The sequence below is a fragment of the Scleropages formosus genome, chromosome 23 (assembly GCF_900964775.1).
Source record: "Scleropages formosus chromosome 23, fSclFor1.1, whole genome shotgun sequence".
Taxonomy (NCBI): domain Eukaryota; kingdom Metazoa; phylum Chordata; class Actinopteri; order Osteoglossiformes; family Osteoglossidae; genus Scleropages; species Scleropages formosus.
In genome coordinates, this window is record NC_041828.1 from 12,496,433 (window position 1) to 12,517,472 (window position 21,040).

At 41.5% G+C, this 21,040-nt stretch overlaps 1 protein-coding gene across 4 annotated transcripts in view; it reads right to left on the reverse strand.

The window, feature by feature from the left end:
* The window catches only part of dennd3a (DENN/MADD domain containing 3a), a 23,956-nt gene continuing 2,916 nt past the window's right edge, over positions 1–21,040 (reverse strand). Inside the window, exons 2-27 of one of the 4 annotated variants that reach the window (XR_003797289.1) lie at positions 18,941–19,079; positions 17,457–17,721; positions 16,513–16,628; positions 16,227–16,351; positions 16,031–16,142; positions 15,710–15,829; positions 15,244–15,462; positions 14,590–14,705; positions 11,173–11,328; positions 10,688–10,784; positions 10,455–10,558; positions 10,133–10,314; positions 9,502–10,026; positions 9,017–9,109; positions 7,797–8,056; positions 7,436–7,606; positions 6,743–6,872; positions 5,424–5,531; positions 3,903–4,042; positions 3,241–3,398; positions 2,988–3,127; positions 2,729–2,826; positions 2,215–2,352; positions 1,526–1,728; positions 1,165–1,219; positions 1–829 (exon numbers count right to left, since the gene is read on the reverse strand). Coding sequence is in view for 1 of the 4 variants with exons in the window: in XM_018731880.2 (XP_018587396.1) it covers positions 1,528–1,728; positions 2,215–2,352; positions 2,729–2,826; positions 2,988–3,127; positions 3,241–3,398; positions 3,903–4,042; positions 5,424–5,531; positions 6,743–6,872; positions 7,436–7,606; positions 7,797–8,056; positions 9,017–9,109; positions 9,502–10,026; positions 10,133–10,314; positions 10,455–10,558; positions 10,688–10,784; positions 11,173–11,328; positions 14,590–14,705; positions 15,244–15,462; positions 15,710–15,829; positions 16,031–16,142; positions 16,227–16,351; positions 16,513–16,628; positions 17,457–17,721; positions 18,941–19,033 (3,867 nt within the window). In the remaining 3 variants the exon portion in view is untranslated. The other 3 variants (XR_003797288.1, XR_003797290.1, XM_018731880.2) reach the window with 3 other exon arrangements.

The following is a 21,040-nucleotide window of genomic DNA, read 5'->3' on the forward strand; positions in this document are numbered from 1 at the left end:
TTTTCAGAATCTTTATTCTAACAGAAGATTTACATGTTCATTTACTTTTCCGAGGCTTTTAAGAGCAATGTTTCCATACGTAGGTACAAATATCTTGAGGTATCAAATGTTCTGTCTCACTGGAAGTTTCAATTTCCACACAATACACAAGTCTGCTCCCAGAGAACCCTGACTGACAGGTTACTCCAGCCTAGCCTTGGTGTAGTATTCGTAGGAGTAAGTAATTTAAACAGAAGGAAATTTGCCGAGGGGCAGTGAAAACACCAGGTCATCAGCTGCAACGGATCAGAGAAAGGTTGAAGCAGGGTAACCTCCTCTTGGTAAGGCATTTTTTTAAATCCTAAATCCACGATGGATTAAGAAAGTCAGCAGCAATCTTTTTCTGGTTACTAGACAGAACTGGAGCAAAAGATTACATTTACACCATGGTGACAGGAAACTAAAGAATGCACCTCCCACATATGCATTTCAATATCCCTTTATTTGGGATTATTAATTACTAATCAAAGCTTAAATGTGAATATAGATAATGTTATTACAACAGTGCAAATGTAAATAATGACAAAAGATGAGCTGAGAAGGATGGTTAGACAGATGTGTAGCACTCATTCAGATACAACATGCTGCTGCACAATTGCTTAATTGCCAATGAAAGTACATTAGTCAACAGTATGAACTGGTATAAAAATGAAATCTTTATCAAGATGTCCCCATGTATACTGTATAAAAGCACAAGAGATTTATTGCCAGGTTTTTGATCAAATGGTTGAGATGCTTGGAGATTGTAGAGCTCCCCGGTGGCAAAGCAACACATTTAACAGCCAGTTCCCTGTAGGAGGGAAAGAGACAGTATTCCGTATGTGTGCAGCTAAACCAGTTCCAGTGATCAATTGTGTCATACCATCGGAAAGAGTTCAATGCAGATGACTAAGACTGATATTGACCAGTTTGTTTTTTTATGATTTTCCACTAACACAATTTTCAAAATTCTCATACAGTTGAATTTTCACATCCAAACAAATTCACTACATTACACAGCCAACCTCTTCCTCACTTGGTTAAATATTGTCCAGAATTAAAAGATTTTAATTTCTACAATTAATACAGCTACATTATTTAAGGGACACCGAAAATATACAAAGGCATAATAAATTATCTACCTACCTTAAGTAGGGCCTCAATAAGGCTACTCTTCAGGAAGAACATACAGGAATATATTCTAAAGATACAGAAAATACTTTTTAACCGTTATTGCTATTGTTATGCAGGAACTACTTGCTTCAATGGACCTAGACTGTGACAGCATTATTATCTCATGGGAGCTGTCACTGTCAGTGACATTGCTGCTGCCCCCCCCCCTCCCCAAGTCCCTCTCTCCATGACCAGCAGCGATAGTCTCAAAACACTGTGGCACTGACACTGCCAGGCACCATGGTGTGGGTTACGAGGAAGCGCAAGGCAAGGCCAGCCTTCCCAGAAGGACAGGCAACTGCGGCCTCCCTGTCACGGGGAGGCAATAGCCCACCTCTACTCCACCTTCCAGATGGCGATCTTCCCATCCTCAGAGGCAGTGCCACTTAGCACGTAGCGGTCCTCGGCAGAGCAAAGAGCCTGCACCATATCTGTATGCCCTGCCAGTTCCTTCTCCACGGTGCACTTCTCTGAGTCTACCACGTAGATTTTACCCTTGGCTTTCCCACCGACTCCTCCACGGCACCCTGCCCAAACCTGAGGATGGGGAAAAGAATTCCTGCAATGAGCACAGGCCCTCAAACAGCCGTGGACTGGGTCACTACACATTCAACACTTAAATACTTTTCTTTTTACAACAGTACAGTAATAATACTAGCAAAGTAGCTATTACATTTATAATCATCAGTCATTTCAGTATAAATAACCTGAAGCATGACACTGCGCAAAATTCAAATCTGACCTTAAACAAGCCATGTTTCATGTATAAAGACTGCAAGCTGCAACTAGATACCTCAACTAGTAAACTAGAAAATACCATATTTATTAATTTGTTTGATGGCTTTGTCAGAGGCATCTTAGGACGACAGATGAATACAAGGGCAAAATTGAAACATTAATATTCACTAAAAATTCATTTATATTAAATGTGTAGTATGAAAAGTTTCTCAGCCAAAGCCACGTGGGCCCAAAGAAACAGCTCCTGGTGTCTATGTTGAGTGTGTGATGCAAAGGAGGGCTCACCTGGTCCTTGACCCTGATCATGCAATTGACTCCAGTGCAGTCCTGCAGCTGGATCTTCTGTGAGGGGTTGGTGAGGTCACTGCAGTGCCACACACAAATCCCACCTGCATCTGTGCAGCCTGTCCACAACTGCTCTGTCTGCAAAAGTGGGGAAAACTCAGCTTTGTTGTATATTTTTAGTTCTGGAAGAAATTTTAAAAATGTGTGTTCTAGGATAAAATTTAAAAAAAAAAAAAAAAGTAAAACCTGCTTATTTTTAGAGCACTCATCTATATGCAATACTCTTGACTCTTAGGGCTAAACCTTCCAGGTAAAAAGGCCCAGTTTATAAGAAAACTGGTTGCTTTTTAAAAGGAATAGGTGAGAAAGGGACATTCCTGATGATAAAAACAAGTTGGGCTCATTTACTTGCAAGGCCTTCCTTTTCATGTGTATGAAAGGAGACTAAAGAGCTAACAGCGCAGTGTGAATATGTGGCGATAAAGATGAATGAATGGATGAAGGATGAGCAAACCTCTGGCAAGAGGAGGAAGCAGCTGAAAGCAGTCGGCATTTTCATCTTGCGACACACCACACCTGCTTTCTTCATCTCCGTGATACAGTCTCTGGCACCTGGGCATTAAAACAAACAGTTGAACCCTCACAGAGATAGCCTTTGACTTCAGAAATACTATGGGCAATATGAAGGTAGTACATTTAAGTTACAAAGGACTATGGTTACACCAGTGATGCAGTTCCAATAGGATATATGACGGTTGCAGGGGAGGACCTACAGCACCACAAAGTTCCACCGACAAGCTGAATGGACAGGAGTCTGTCGCAGTTTAGTCGATACTGTTTCCTCACACGCAGCGTAGCAACATCCCAGAGGATCACAATGCCATCTGCACTGCAGGAGTAAGCCTGTATTTCACTGTGAAGAAGAGTGTTGTACATTTTTATTTCTCTGACACAACAGAGGACACATGTTCCACGTTTAAATCTTGCATTTAGCAACACACTACTATCAGTACAACAATCTCTTACTTTTTGCCAGTTGTCTCATCAAGTGCAAAGTCTGTGACCTCACTACGGTGCTCTGTCAGCTGCTTGTTGCAGGACATGCTGTGGGTGTTGATGATGTAAATGACAGAATCCTGGGAGCCGATCCAAACTTGATGCTGGTCCAGTCTCAGCATACAGTTCTAGAAACATACAATTGAACAGTTATATAGCGCGTTTCAAGGTTAGGCCCCAAGCAGGGTCAAATTACTCCTCCATTACAAACCAATACAAATTTGTACATTCATCTTTTTTTGTGTAAAACCACCACTAGGGGGAAACAAAGTCTGTCTAGTTTATTAATGTATAACTACTGCCTCACTGGTCCAATTTACTTTAATTAATACGGTACAAGGCAGAATGCCTTTCCTTAAATTAATATAAACACTCCTTCTGAAGTCTCCACTGTTGCCAGTGTGCCAGCACACAGGAGCCTTTGTCAAGCACTTTACTAAGGTAGGTAGACTTCTGTGTGTGCATTTGTATTACGTCACATTCACCCACACTGTAACAGAAGCAAAGTCTTTGCCGCTGAAGGCTGAGGCTGCAGCAAACAGCACACATTGAAACTGATCACTCAGGTCCAAGCAGCGTTAATGGCAATCATTCAAAAATCTTCCAAGTCAAACAGAGTTAATTGCCCTCACCAGGCGTGATACCCCAACTTGGATAGAGTCATGCTGAATGGACCAGCTGGCTGCGTCGAACACCACCACTTTTCCATCGCTTAGTGCGCACCACAGTTTGGGGTTCCCGCTGCTGTCTGAGTCGGTGAAGCTCAGCTGGCCTGGGAGTAAACACACCAAGGGCAAACTGACAACTCAAACAATGACAGGGAAATTGTGATGGACATGAGCGAGTTCACCTTGCGTCAGTGGAAGGTAGATTGCTAATTTTTGTCCCACTGACACTGTATTGTATTTATTCTTTGCTGCACATTGGTACATACAACTCTGACTTGAGGGCTCTTCCTCATGAGGTTATACTCAACTGCAGATGAGAGTGACCTGGATGCAATCTATGGATGAATTTACAGCACACTACTGGGTCAAGGGCTTCAATAGTGCTCTGCACTTTCCCAAGAGTGTTACTGATGTTTTCTTGTCTTTTTGTGACCTTCCCATGAAATCACGTTACTCCCTTACAACACACAATCAATCCAAACTGAGGCTGAGATACATTCCCTTCTATATAGTGCTGGGGTCAGCAATATGTGTAGTCAATGTCACATATGCTGATCTGGCAAAAATGTGTGGAGAATTAGAAATAAAATTAACATTTCTAAACAACTGTTATGTCCAATTTTGACCAGTTGGAAAGGCCGCAAGGTTTGACTGATATTTTTAGATTACTGAAAATCATTTTGTCCATTCAACCCAATAACTAGAATGCTGCTTGAAAAGCCAGAGTTTTTATTCTCCATTTTTGTAATTTTAATCAATTTTCACTAAGTGTATCAAAATTCTTCATTCATTGACCACAGCAAAGCAAGTGATAGCGACCAAGGACACATGTAGCTGAAACATCTATGTTATACATTTTTAACACCAACAAAAGTTTTTTCATCAATTTAGCACTGCATAATTTGTGTTAAAATATTGAAAAAATTACTTTTTCAATCATAGAAGCTTCTTGTCAATAACTTGTAACACTTATAAAATATTCCATCATTTGGGTCATAATTCTCTAAAAAATGACCAAAGACAATACTGGGTTCATAATCCTCCAAAGGTCAGAAAATATTACAATTAATCTGAATGGAAACTGAAAACACAATCAAATGGTATAAAGTTCCAGCTGCTCATTCAGACAAAAAAGAAAAAAAACAAGAATTCCACAGGGTAAAGTGGTTTTAACTGAGATACTGTTTTAATCAAGAGCAGGGAACTCCAAGCCACACATACCAAAGCGTCATCTTGTTTTTGTTCCAATTTACCACTTGAATTTAATCAGCAGACATTTTTTCTTAAGTGATGAATACAAAAATCATAATTTGGATTGGATGTCATACTTCCTAATAATCCACACTCATAACCCAGTTGATCTTTTAAACACTAGACTTCTCAGTTCCATTCTGAATACATTTTTTCCAACTATCCTGGATGCCTTTAGAGGGTGAGAAATGGAATTCCAACACTGAAAGGGGTAAAATGGCTGATTTGTTCCACCTGGCGTGTAGAGGAGGACATCCACAGCCTGAGGACTGGTGAGGTCCAGAGATGGATTAATCTTGTGTTTCAAGGTCTCAGAAGTTGTTTTTGGAACCATCATAGGCACTGTGCAAAAGTTTAAAAAAAAAAAAACAAACAAAAAAAACATGGTGAACAGTTCAAAGACTAAAAATTAAAGATGAAAATATCGACTAGTTATAACTAACTGGTCTAAAATTACTTAGATGCACCAAACAGGTGACAGGTCATAACCTGACTCTGCTAATCAAAGCTCTATGCATACACTGTATTACATGAAGCAAAAATGCATTTATTAACTCCTTTAATAAATGCATTTATTAAGTTAAGGGCTTTATGATCATGTGCTTTCAGAACAAAAATTGTAGGACACAATTATTAATTATTATTTTTTATCCTTAAGTTGAATTAAATCCCAAAATAAACTGCATAAAACTTTGTCAAATATTTTATTATTAAAGTATTTTTTATGTAGTTGTAACCTTTGTAGAACAAAACTGTAATAGGTACTAAATGTGGTACTAAATGTAACAGAAATAACATTAAACAGCTTTCCAAATCTATTTTCCAAAAGTAGAAATACCAATATATTCCAACGTTTGAACACAGCTGAATTAATGTAGAAACAATGTGATGAGGCAAGGAATGCACAAACATTACAAACTGCATTTTTTGCTTTATGTTATTAGGTTTTCAAGTTTTAGAACTCAAAATATCAGCTAGGATGGCAGTGACTTTGTATAAACATACAGCTAATGACTTGCTAATATCGATAGAATCATGTACCATAAACCTTTGACTTTCCCTTAGTCCTAAGACTTAGTCCAGCTGTGTTTTTTACAAACAATTTTGTTCACAAACAATTCAAATAAATCAAAGGAAAGGCATGTGTATTTAAAAAATAATTTAGCTTAACTGGTTAGCTCTCTTTTATTTAGTTACTATCCACATCGCTGTTTTACACATTTACATTTATTCATTTAGCAGACGCTTTTGTTCAAAGCGACGTACATCTCAGCAAAAGCAAACCTAGTTTGTTCCCTACCACTTGCTGCACCGAGGTTCATCATTCAAGTAGGTGCATAAGACACAGACAAATCCCAATACCCACACCAATTTTTTTTAATTAAATTAAGATACACAAATGAGCAGTACAATACCAGAGTAATTGCTGAATAAAGGTTGTATCTGGGGATGCTTCTGGAGTTACACAATGTATTGTAATGGCCAAAACACCTTAGCATGTTCATCACCTGTTTTCATCATGCCTGTCTAACTCCCAGAGGTAGATACAGTACCTTCAAGTTTCACTTTGTCAAAATAGGCCAGTTTGGTGGCAGCAAAGATAGCTTTCTGTGACTGAAGGCAACCAACCACGGCATCCATGAGGAGAACATTGGTCAAGGCCTGCTGCATGTACTGAGGGTCCTACAAAAACAGAAACTTGACAACTTGAGTTTCAAAGAAGAAAGAGTGTTTTGTGAAAATTAATTTCAAGAACCATGAGAACCTTTTAGCTAGTCTTTTAAACAGACCTTATATTCTTCGTATCAATTCCAAGACCAGGGAGGATACAAAAAATTAAAGTAACAGGAAAAAAACAGAGATATCACACACATAGTCTGAAACTGCTTGCCCCTAGCGGGGTCGTGGTGAACCAGAGCCTAACCTGGCAACACAAGACGCAACGCTGGAGGAGAGGGGACACAACCAGGACAAGACGCCAGTCTATCACAAGGCACCCCAACCAGGACTCGAACCCCAGACCTACCAGAGAGCAGGCCCTGGCCAAACCCGCTGCACCACCGTACCCCCAAAAGAGATATCCTGAGTATCTCATTTCTACAAATATTACCTAATTCTAAAGGGTACAATCTGTGTTGTTCTAAAACAGCTTCACATCTCAGAATGCAACAACACTACCTTCATCCTCCATAATTCCTAAAATTCAATTCATATTTATATTGACAAAGGGTGTAGAAATTTCTGACCTTGTGGCCATCTGCCATTTTCCTCCCTGCCCACATCTCCTTGACCATCAAATTCCACAAGTCACACTCAGACTTCAGGTTTGCTTCAAATATCTCCTTCCTTGAGCTTCTCTTGATCTTCAGTGTTGGGATTCTCAGCAGAAGGAAAGGTGCTGAGGATACCTTAACCTCCTGCATAAAAAGATTAACCAACCACTAAATGACAATATCTATTTCCTACTAAACCAATGTTTAAAGCATTTCTGTACTAAAATAATGGAATGAGCAACTTTTAGCATCAAGTTGTTGGACTTTGAATCCAGAATTCTCAGAGCTGATCTATCAAATGTGGTAAAGAGCTTTGGATGCATCTGGCTCCCACCTCGATGTCCCTGAACTTGGTGATTTCTACATATCCTGGGCGGCCTTCAGTCAGCAGGAAGAGCCTCTTCTGGGTCATTGCAATTTTTCCCACGCCATGGCTGGTTTTGATGGAGGAGGACAGCTTGTAGACACACTCACTGGTGTCCAGGTGCTCGATGACCCCAGGAGGAAGGTGAACATCCTGTGCTTCCGCTTCAGTCTCCTTCCAGAAGGTGTAGAAAACACGGAAGAGCTCTGGGTCCACTTGCTTCTGCTGACCTGTGGGTGGTGCAGTGGTAGTGTGGATGAGAGGGGGAGGTTCAATCAGCTGCCAGTAGAGACTGGGAATATTCAGATTTCCTATTTACCCCAAACTGAATGACTTATTTCAACATCTTTTTTATATATTTTTTATCCTTCATTCACATATTCTATCTTCTCATCTGTCTTGTCACTGTCATTCTGTCTGTGCTGTGGAAGTCTCTGTCACCAAGTCAAATTCCTTGTATGTGTGAACATACTTGGCAATAAAGCTCACTCTGATTCTGATTCTGATCTTTTTTCATCTGCTTTTCACATGAAAAGCTGAATTTCATGAGTTATCTTAGCAACTGACAAGAAAATCTCTGGGTCCAAATTATCATCTTCTACTTACTTTCACATTTGACAATGCATGAAGGCATTAAAAGTCTAAAATCAAGTTGAGGGAAAAGTACTGCTTAGACCTGTTTCAGCATCCTTGAACTGCTGCAATTTCAAGTCTTGTTTGGCTGCCTAACGACGATAACAAAAAGAGCCAGAAACAAGCAAGATAGCTCTGCTGAAATAGGTAACAGGCCAAAGCCAAATAAGACATATATCTTGTAGAAAATGAACATGGTGTGAAAAACCCTATCATTTATCTTCTACAGCCAAAAGACTGCAAAAGGCTAGACAAAACAGCAAATATAAAATGCAGTAGTTTGTCATTTATTTTGAAGGATTAAAAGAATTGTCTGAAAAAAAGGAGAAAAACCAAGCAATTGCATTTCACTCTGAGCAGAAAGGACATATTGAAATGATACTTCAATTAAACAATGAAGCACAGCAAAGCGATTGCCTATTGAGCTGGAGTTTTGCATGTAAAGGATGTGTTACACCACCGGAAAGCAGACAGACACAGGCACTCTACAAGCTCAGCCCAGCACAGCGCATGCAACAGCCTGCTGCTCTGGCATGCTGCCCACTCACTATGCTTACCATCCACAGGGCAATCAAGGTAAAAGATAGATTGGGAAGAAGACTTCGCTGTCATGTCCACACCTTGCCCACCCAAGCCACTGTTACATGATTCTAATGCAGTAGATTAGGGGACAATCAAATTAATCCACTTCTGCATCAGTTACAAGAACATATCACAATGAGTACATGTCTTGTAACAGATGTACGTTAATCTAGAGGTAACAGTAAAGGGTAAATCACAGAATCATGATGAGATTTACATGCATAAACTCTTGATTATTGCACTGACTACATTGTTTAAAATTAATAATGCAAAAAAAACAACATTCAAAATATAAAACAGTAACCACTGAAAACTTTTCTGTACAGCTCGGTTAATTTTTTTTTCATAATTACAGCGTAACATGTGTTAATCAGTGAAAGACAACCACCACCACAGTTACAGAGAAAGATTGTACAGCTCCACCTTCTCCCAGTTGCCTCTGCACCTACCCTCTACTTACCTACAGTGAGAGCTTCAAACAGACGGTGGATAGTCTCTACATCTTTTACAATGCCAGACTCCTGAACACGCTTCACAAAGTCCTCCTGCTGCATGTGCTTCTTGGGCAGCTCAAACTTCTTCACGGTATCATCTCGACGGAACTGGTCCATCTCACGGTCCTTCTTTATCCTGCTAATGAGGCGCTTGATCTCAGAACGTTTTTCAGCCAGCTGTCGTTCTTCCTTGGGCAGCGAGTCCACCAGGGCCCTCACCAGCTCATTGGGGAAGATATCCATGTCTGTTCTGTAGAGGTTCTGGAAGTCCCTAAGGGCATCCAACTGCTTGCCCGCTGTGCTGTTCAGGAACCCACGTAAGTAGTAGTACCTGGCCAAGAGGCCAGAGTTATCTGGGGAGACTAAAGAGATGGCCTTGTCCAGGAGGCTAATAAGTTCCGAATAGAAAGACTGCACCTTGTGGTAATCCAGGGGATTTGGGAACTCGGGAAGGTGGAAGGTTTTTATGGGCCATGGGGAAATCTTTGCAGCTGCAGCACACAGACAGCCAAAAGAAAAGCACGCATTCGCTGGGTTACCATCTTAAACTTGCCTATTTTGTTATTATGATTTTTTCCATCCTGGGTGCCATCTTACCACTCTCAAGGGGCAGTTTCTTCAATGAGGTCTGCCTTGGTGGGAAGCCCACGGCCTGCTCCTCCCCCAGATTGGGCATGCTTACTCCCAGCCTCTTGCTTAAACGGTTCTCTGGGGTGCTGTTTTTCCGTGCCATTTCCAGCATTGTAAGTCTTCGTGGGGATTCAATGCCCACCTTCAGTCTATGTTAAAACACCCCCACCCAACCCGCAAAAGCTGTTTTAGTAAAATGCGGCCTCAAGGGCAACAATACACAGTGGGACAAGGTGAGTACAATCAGAAAGTCAAAGGGGCAATGGAAAAAGGAACCGGAGACTCATACCGCTGTGCCTCGGACCGTGTGCTCAGTTCCAGTCGAGAGAAAGCATCCATCTTCCTATTGAGGCGGTCTTTCAGGAAAGAATGGAATATGTGCGTTTCCAACACCTACCATTCATAAGGAGCAAACGAAAAATTCTTAGGGATGAGGGAATGTGATCATATAACTGTCAAAGTAAACCTTCTTGGGTCCTCAGAGGAAATATACAGCAAAAGAAATGCGTCAAAGGGTGGCACCTTTTCATAAAAGGGCTGATCCATAAGGTTCCTGGACTTCAGGAATTCCTCACTGTTAAACACTCGGTGTTCATAATTGAGGTGATCATGAACCTCCCTGAGAAGCAAAACATTGACATTGGCGGTTAAAAAAGGACCACTACAACATAAAAGTAGTGCATCTGTAGTTTGCTTTTTTGGTCCTTGAATAATTAATTACAATGCAGCAGTGTAATCTGCAGCAACACTACAGTAAAGTTCAGTACAGCTACTAAAGTAAAAATTCCCAGGCTTCGTTTAACAGCTGTAGAACTGAGTATGAACAGATGTGTTCATTACTAGGTCTAAAAATACTGAACACAGAGAATAAATAATTTTGTCATTACTGGACGCTGTATAATTTTTAAAAAACCTATCTAGAGTCACACTAGTGACACTTTCAAATATATCTGCAAAACATACAATTACAAGAGGTGTCCAATGGCCACACCCTAAAAAACCATTACCTGAAGATGTTGACCATTAATTCTAGGGTTATCTTCTGGATTTCCATATTAAGGCTCTGTTGCCATTGTCTTCTTTGTGCGCGCAGCTCGTTTATGTCTGCGCTGATCCCCAGGTGACAAACATGCAGGTCATAGTGAACCTGAAGTGCATCCATCCTGCAAGCAGTGAAGAAACATTTCACTCTGACATGCATGTTGCTATCAGCAGCACATTTCAGTTGGGCCTCACAATGGCTATATACCAAGAATGGTGTTCAGAGTGCAGACTTTGAAGTCTTCCAACCATTTGTACTTATGCACTCTGAGAGATACTCAGCCATGAAGGTCCACAGTAACACACTACCGAGGAGGCTGTTCACGCACAGGTCTTAGCATGCTCTATAAATCTTTACTGAACTGGCATCACAGTGAATGCAGATTCACTTATTGCTGCATGCACTTCCATTTGCCTCGTTTGCATGTGAACACAAAAACCACACAGTGCCCCGTTCTATATTTTGTAACTGTCAAAGGTAGAGGGGAATTTTTTTGGTAGGGTATCGAAAAAAAAAACTGAACAGTGTAATTTGTTATTACAAAAACTATAATAAATTCTATAATAACTAATAATAATTCCATAATTCAATGTTTCTGAAACATGCACTTTAACAGTTTGTTCAGTTTTAGATTAGGTGATGGAATACTTACTGAGAGCAGATATTAGAAATTATAGAGGTTGCACTAAGAAAGTAGAATAATTTCATGCTATTTTGCCCCGCATATATTCTTTAAAGATTTTAATGTTTCCACCTCTGTCATGATGACATGATATTTCATAAATGACTGGACAATGTTTACTCACTGTAAAAATTAAAAAAAAAAAAAAAATTCAAACAGCTAACAGCTCTTACAAAACCCTTGTCTTTTTAGAAGAATTAAATCAGTAACTCTGATAAAAATACAAAAGTACATGGACTGCAGTGAAATAGCAGCACTCACACTCTTGGTAAGAAGGGCTGCATATGACTTTTTCTCATACAAAATCAATATGAAACTCAGACATAAGCATCCTTTCAGAGAAGAACACAGAGCTGGTACTGCTGTCCCCTATCGTAGTACTGGTGGCCAACAGGTCTAGGGAAAACAAACAGGCCCATATTCTCTTGTGTGTACGAGATGGCTGTTCTCTGCCCTTCATTACTTTAAGGATAAACTTATCATTGGCCTAGAGCCCCTTGGCAGGAATACGACAGACCAGCACACCCGTTCATGCATGTGAAAACAGGTGGGTTTGTCATAGCACTGCCACATTAGAGGAAACAGTGCCATATGCTCACCAGTTGATGATATGCCACAAATAAATTTAACACAAGGTGAACAATACTAAAGGCAAGAGAAACAGTTTCCACAATCACACAAATGGAATCCCTCCTTCAGTCAGCACATAATGAACTTTTAAACACAGCATCTCTAAGTATGAGGAAACTATGAAATTTAGACATCAGAATAAAACTTAACTGTTCTTGAAAAAGTCTCAACGCAAATGAGATCTTATTAAATATTTAAATTAAAGCTTGCCCGTAACAACTGAAAAGTGCTGCTGTTTGTTCTTCATTTACACTTATTCATTTAGCTGACACTTTTCTCCAAAGTACCTTACAACGTTAAGGTTACCATTATCAGAATCAGAATCAGAACGAGCTTTATTGCCAAGTATGTTCGCACATACAAGGAATTTGTCTTGGTGACAGGAACTACCACAGCACAGACAGAATGACAGTGACAAGACACAGATGAGAAGATAGAGTATGTGAGCAAGGGATAAAAAATATTTAAAAATATAAAGTACCCAATATACAAAAATAGTACAAAAATAGTCGCTAGATACAAATGCAAGGGAGTGTAAGAGAAATGTGATAAATAGTTATAAATATAAATAGCATTATGTATTGCACGGAGGGGGGTGCGGTGGCGCAGTGGGTTGGGCTGCAGTTCTGCTCTCCAGTGGGTCTGGGGTTCGAGTCCCGCTTGGGGTGCCTTGTGGCGGACTGGCGTCCTGTCCTGGGTGTGTCCCCCTCCCCCTCTGGCCTTACGCCCTGTGTTGCCGGGTAGGCTCCGGTTCCCCGCGACCCTGTATGGGACAAGCGGTTCTGAAAATGTGTGTGTGTGTGTGTGTGTATTGCACGGTTTACTCTCTAGGGGAGAGATTTAGGTGTTCATGAGGTAGATGGCCTGAGGAAAGAAACTTTTCTTATGCCTGGCTGTCCTGGTGCACAGTGCTCTGTAGCGCCGGCCAGATGGCAAGGGTTCAAAGAGGAAGTGGCCTGGATGTGAGGGGTCTACAATGATTTTGCTAGCCCTTTTACTGACTCTGGACGAGTGCAGTTCTCCGAGAGCTGGGGGGGGTGTGCCGATGATTCTTCCAGCAGTCCGAACTATCCGCTGCAGTCTTCTGATGTCTGACTTCGTAGCTGAGCCGAACCAGACAGTTATAGAGGTGCAGAGGACGGACTCAATGACTGCAGAGTAGAATTGCAGCAGTAGCTCCTGTGGCAGGTTGAACTTCCTCAGCTGGCGAAGGAAGTACAACCTCTGCTGGGCCTTATTCACAATAGAGTCTATGTGGGGCTCCCACTTCAGGTCCTGTGAGATGGTGGTGCCCAGGAACCTGAATGACTCCACTGTTGCCACAGTGCTGTTCATGATGGTGAGTGGGGATAATGCTGAGGTGTTTCTCCTGAAGTCTACGATCATCTCCACTGTTTTGAGCGTGTTCAGCTCCAGGTTGTTATGTACCCATTTATGCAGTTGGGTAATTTTACTGGAGCAATTTCAGGGTAAGTACATTGCTCAAGGGTACTACACCCGGAAGTGGAGCTCAAACCTGTGACCTTTGGATCCAAAGGCAGTAACTCTAAGCACTACACTACCAGCTGTCCTGCGTAACTGAAGGTGTCAACAAACTGAACTCATAAATGTCAGATAAAAGTACTTTTAGTTGCACAGCTATCACATTTTATCACACGATCAAAAGCCACTGACAATTTCCACCCTCTCATGGAAGCAGTTATTTTACTGAGGTGAGGTGAAACTGAGGTGAAGCACTACGATGGCAGAGCAGTACAGAGCAGCATGGCTTCAAGCATGAATTAAACAAAATCTCTGTTTTAACACTGTCACCTCCAGCTTCCAATTTACAATTGCAGGAGGTCTGAATTTCCACTACCAAACCACTGTTTGTTCCACTCCCAAATGACATTCATTTCATGACATTCAAAACTGTGATTATACAATTGAAAAACACTGACATAAAATAAAATAGCAAATGTCACTTCATAAACAAAGCTCTGCTTCTAGACAGGCAAACAGTTCTTTAGGAAGCCATGGAAGTCAGTGCTTGTGTGATGTGTAGTAGTACTATCAGAAACCTTTCCCTACCTCCGCAAAAAACACTCTTCAGCAACGGCTGGCATGTCCGGGATGAGGACGCTCTCTGAGCCCGAAGATGACACTGTCCCATTGTCCATATTTATTAAGATTAGCTCATCCGTTTCCTAGGAGAGGGATGCGTCAACAGAACAGTCACTATTTCCCATTGATGGAACTGCTTGCAAAGGTAAGAACATTCCTAATACTGTGATTCAGCCTTATTGGTGAAAACAAATTTAAAATGCTATTCTAAAGCAGTTATTTCTCAGCCTGGCTTTTGGGACCCACAGCCTTTCAAGTTTTGAACAAGCTATTTTAATTAACTCCCGATGAAAACCTGTCATCAAGGCAAGTAACAGCTGCAGCAAAAAAGGGCACCCTGCAGCCACTGCACTCTAGGGCTGGCCATTTCTGTAACAAATCATTATTACAAACTATGAACTGCATATTCATTTGGATTTGAAAGATACTATATAGACTTTAAACTAATTTACAACAGCAATTACTTCAACTTCTTAGTAACATAGCTTTTACTAAAAAAAAAAAAACATGGTGACAGCACGTAGGGTTGCAGCTGTAGCCATGACTTGTAACCTACACACCGCTGGCTCAAGTCCCACACAAGACTGTATGCATGGTACATAATGGCAGGATCAATCTCACCGAGGCAACCTCCTCAAAATGGTGCAGATGACAGCCCATGAGGAAGGAGGTAGGTGCCATGACGAAGTCCAGCATCTGACGTGAAAGCACGGGCACGAAGGGGTGCTGCCACACGAGTGGGCGGATGAACAGCATGAAACACTCAGCCACAAGCGTGAGCCGAGCCCAGTCCGAGGAGAAGAACACCATGCGCTGCTCTGTCAGGATGCCGGTGATGACCTGCTTACAGAGCACAGTTATACTCATCCCTTGATCCTCAGTGGAAACTCCTACACCTTTCCAATCCTCGTCACTTTTTTTACATAACACATTTCCTATATAATGGTTTTCCACTTTTAGTAGCAAAAACAAACAGCATGATGATATCAGCAACAATTTCTGTTAAATAATTACATTTTGTCCACAAATACTGTATATTTTTCTTTAATGAATTTGCTGTACTTCAGCTGCCATAACATACACTCACCTGTAAAAGCTGTCTGGGCTTAAAGCACAGAAAGGGAAGATGAAGGTCCAGGTCAACAGCAGGTTGCTCCTTGTCCTCTTTGGAAGGGAGGACGATGAGCAGTGGCCGAAGGTTGAACACCTAGGAATGGTGGCATAACGTGGAGTAGAGTGGGGCAGGGGAAGGCAGCAACATAAAGAGGAAGTCATACCCCTCATCATGGCTTCTCATGGAAATGGTTTCAGTAGTTGAATGGAAAAGTCAACATGGTGTAGAGCCATTACTTGTCTCAGAAACTGACAGCACTATTTCACCACATGCTGAACACAAGTAACTGCTCACCAGATGGAGGTGTCCCGGTGGAGGCAGGGGCACCAAGGCCAATTTGGCAGCAAACTCCTTCACCATGCCTCTCCAGTCCATCCAGCGGCAGGCCCTGAGCTGGAGCATCAAGCTGCAGGCAAGCACAAAGAGAAAGTGATATGGAGAGTAGCCACAAGCAGCAGCAATAAACACGGTGAATGGGCTATGGTCTTACCATGACAAACAGTCCTTCAGGGCATTGTAGTAGGAATATTTAGAGATGAGGCAGATGCCAAAGGGACAATAGAGACGAGGGCCCTTTGAAGAGGACTGCTGTCCATTTGGATACAGTACTGTGTCCTGGGAGAATCACAACATAAGCAAAACATCAGCTCATGCTGACATGGAGTAAGGTTCCACAATTATCATTATGAACTTTTTTTTTTTTTTTTTGTTTTAAGGACTCAAACATGCAGGTAAAAATCTTCAGCAGAAACAAGACAGCATTATCTGACACCTACCTGCACAGATTTATAATATTGGACAACCACTCCATGCGTGCGGTTGCCCAAGACGTCCGTGAAGACAAGGAAGTGGAAACTGTCTTCACATGACTCGTATGCTACTTGAAGCCCTCCTAGAACATCAATCAATATACATTTAACAAAGTATTCAAATTAAATATATTTTTGCAGAACAATGTCACAGGTATGTTGCATATTATATACAGGAATAGTGACACATACATACATATTCCTGTGGATATTTAGAAACAGGTCATATATTTGCATCCTAATATCACATATAAGGATATTTTAATCAAGTAAAGGTATATAAATACAGAAAAAAATACTTTATTACTGTAATTCTCTTCCTAGCATGTGCTGGGACCACTGTTTTGAAGTGAAACTGTTTTTCAGTCTTATAATCTCAAAATCAATGGAATCACAGCAGTCTGCACTGGAATTCTGGAATGGTGGTTGTATTCATCCCCTAATTTCCTATTCAAGTGAGACACCAATATTTAATGTAACAATAGAACAGTTCCAAGTCAACCCCTTCATAAAAATCTGGACGATCCCTCAACTCAGAACTGCACAGAATTCTGCCTGGTGTTCAAAGTTTTAACTAAGTTTATAAGCTGGGCAGATGATGTTTCTTCCTTATTTCAGTAAACAGTTAATCTAAACTTGGCCTGATAATGTTTAGAAAAATAAGAAAACAGTATCAAATTAGCCAAAAATAGTGCTAAAATAAAAGCAAGCCAAGCACAGCTGATAAGCCTGCCCTTCTTGAGTGTATATCCTGCTCACATATCATTTATTTGATATCAGAGATCAACCTTATCTCCTCTAAAATTCAAAGAGAAGTCATTGGAGACAAAACTGCAGCATAGTTTGCTCAGTTTCTGACTGTCGATGGAGCCAGTCCGTAAAAAGCCGAGTTGCACTAGGCCCACCAGTACCAGGAAAGCAGAGCTGTGGTAGGGCCACCAGGTCAATGTCTGTAGGAACACTGACGTCCTGTGCATCTGCCTCCTGGCTCTTTGTGGCACTGTCAGCTGCTGGCATGAGGCTCTCCTTCTTCTTTTTGATGAAGGAGCGGCAACGCTGCACTCGAGTGACTCCGCTCTGGGACCCCCACACATCCTCCTTGGTCACAAAGGGTGGCACATGCACCTGTAAGACTTCTGCATCCAACAAGGGGAGCTCCTGCTCCCTGCCTTGCTTCTATAAGAAGAAGGGTGACAAGGTGATGCAGAGTTTTTCACAGGCAAGATGAGAAACATTTCATACTGGCAGGAGATACATGTGAACAGAAGTTTATGCAAACCATGAAGCACGTAGCATGCATTATAGTGATAAACTGTTTTATGTACTTTTGGCTACTTGGTGTTCTTGCTCACAAGGGGTCAAAAACGTGTCTCTTTCAAACTCCTGAAATCCTCGTAAGTCAGCCCTTTACCATCCATTACTTTTATCTATATATTTCTCTGGTCTTATCTGACTTTTTACGGATAGTTACTTGAATCTGTGTGCTAGGAAAAGGTTATCAGATAAAAATGCTATGCTTCAGCAATCACGTATTTTTGTATGCGAGTGTCCTGTCTGTTGTAGAATGCACTTCTATTTACTTTGAGCTGTATGCTGCTTTGAAGAAAAGTTACTTCCAGATCCATAAATGTAAATGTATCAAGGCAGTCAGTTATACAGTACTGTGCAAAAGTCTTAGGCACTTACATGTTTCACAAAAATATTTGTTTTAGACGGTTATTTAATGTCTTCTGCATTAGTGTCACTGGGAAAGAGCATATTTTAGATTTCCAAGCATTCCTTTTACAAAAAGTTACAGTATGCTTTGTATGTTGTTAAAAAAACAAAGTACACACACACACTGTCTGAAACCGCTTATTCCAAGCGGGTCGCGGTGAAGAAGAGCCTAACCCAGGAGCACAGGACACAAGGCTGGAGGGCGAGGGGACACACCCAGGATGGGATGCCAGTCCATCGCAAAGCACCCCAAGCAGGACTCGAACCCCAGACCTACCAGACAGCAGGACCCGGCCAAGCCCGCCGCAACCCCGCTCAGGACATGCGGTTGTTGACGATGGATGGTTAATTAAGCTTTGTAGGAAGTTTATTAATTAAGAGCATTATTTTTTTAAGCATTCTCACTTTACAGCTTCCCCCCCCCACCAAGTGCCTAAAACTTTTGCACAGTACTATATACCAGACAGAACCCTGGGCAATGTCCTGAACTGAAATTGCTCTAATAGTATATAACCGTATACAAAATATAAAAAGTAAAATGATCATTTCATTACATACAGGAGCGGCATGAAAACAAGCTGAAATAAAACATGAATGCAAGAATGTGCTCTATGCCCTGATTACAGGTAGAAAGTGAAAGTACATGAGGAAAAAAACTGGATTCCTTTTGTACATTTACCTCACATGCTTCCCTGAGTCTGTCGTCAGAAACTCCAACAACCACGCAGGCCTCCAATAGCCCAGAGGGAAGGAGATCTGCCATCAGGAGCATACAATGGTATCGGAGTCAGCAGAGTGGCATTGACCATGGCCCCAGTCTGCTGGGATGAGAGATGCACGTTGGAACAACGGCTGGACCACAGACAGTAATGGCACCTCATCTACTGTGGCAGGGTGCAGATATGATGTGCACACAGATGTGACTTGATCATTCATGCAGCAAAAAAAGCCAGGTTGTGCTCTTGCAAGGAAATCATGTGAACAAAATGAAAAACTGAAAGTGTAAAAAGCCAGTCACAAGGCTCTATTACTACAGCAAAACTCTTGCCAGCTTGAGTCTGGTCATTGTAGTATAAATGAAACCTGGAAACAACCCAATAAAATCAGAGGAAAATTCCAGAGTGACTTGTCACATCACAACATGCACCATGTTTAATAGAGATCTCTTTCAAGCATAAGCTATGGTTTGGCAGTTTTCTAATTGCTCAAGTCTATTATTAACTGTCTGTGAAAGATCTTCTTTAAGTTAAATGTTTTCATAGGAATAGGGGGTGCGGTGGCACAGTGGGTTGGACCACAGTCCTGCTCTTCGGTGGGTCTGGGGTTCGAGTCCCGCTTGGGGTGCCTTGCGACGGACTGGCGTCCCGTCCTGGGTGTGTCCCCTCCCCCTCCAGCCTTACGCCCTGTGTTGCCGGGTTACGCTCCGGTTCCCTGCAACCCCGTATGGGACAAGCGGTTCTGAAAATGTGTGTGTGTGTTTTCATAGGATAAAAGTTACTGGTGCATTAATAATTAACCTTGAAAATAAAACTGAAATGTCTTACTGGTATTTTAAAAGGCAATACATCAGTCTAACCTTTGCTCCTGAACAAAGTATGGTCCAACTAGGAAGTGTGATCTTTCTGTATATGTGCAAAGTAAATAGTTCTCCAATTTTACTTAATTTTGCATAGAAGCCAAATTAGCAAAAGAGGCAGCAGATGTGCATCAGCCTCTTTGCAGTAAGTGGTTCTTTCCCCATGGGCAGCTATTACAAAATAAGCAAGTGACCACACACACGCACACACACTTTCTGACCCACTTGTCCCATACAGGGTCGCGGGAAACCGGAGCGTAACCCGGCAACACAGGGCGTAAGGCTGGAGGGGGAGGGGACACACCTAGGACGGGACGCCAGTTCGTCGCAAGGCACCCCAAGCAGGACTTGAACCCCAGACCCACCGGAGAGCAGGACCCAGTCCAACCCACTGCTCCACCGCGCCCCCCCAGCAAGTGACTAATCCTTTCAAATCTTTAAACGTTTTTCTGCTTTGACAAAACAGCTGTGAGGCTAAAATTTTACTCATCATAAGCTGTCTACATGTGGAAATAATAAATGACCAACGTGAACTTCTTTCTACACACAACAGTTTGAACATTGTGTTTTTCAACACTGTTTAGATAAATCTTTTCTCAGACAAAGCAGAAACAGGTCACTTGCTGAGCTGAAGAATGTAATAACCAAGGAGCAGATCTCCTAACACACAGAACCTGTGAGACTGGATCTCACAGTGGAACACAAGTAGACACCAGCACTGAGTGTCTTACATTCATAAGAGCGCTGTCCTGACGCAAACTACTACAGAGACAGTGTAAATGTGGTTTTCGCAAGTCTAGTTTTCACACTAGAGGAGTTCTCACCCACTAATTTCACAGCAAGGATGGACAGCGATAACAATACAAAGTGGAATGAAAATAAGAGCGCAGCTGGTGTTGTAGGTGGAATTCTTTAAATAATTGAGATGAATAAAATAGGGAAGTGTACACTGCACGTAAAGAAGAATGAATGCTGGAAGATATTCGGTAAGTCCTATCGATTCAAGTAGTCTGATACAGCAAAAGGTGGAGCATACATTGCTAATATAATCAGAGGAGAAAATGTATTGCTCTGCAGAACTCTCATCACATTTATATTTGCATGAGCTAAAACCAATGCAAACCAATATGTTCTGCTTCTTTTCAACACATCAAAGGAAGAGTTAAGCAGAAGGAAATCTGCAATAGTTTGAAACAGAAAGAA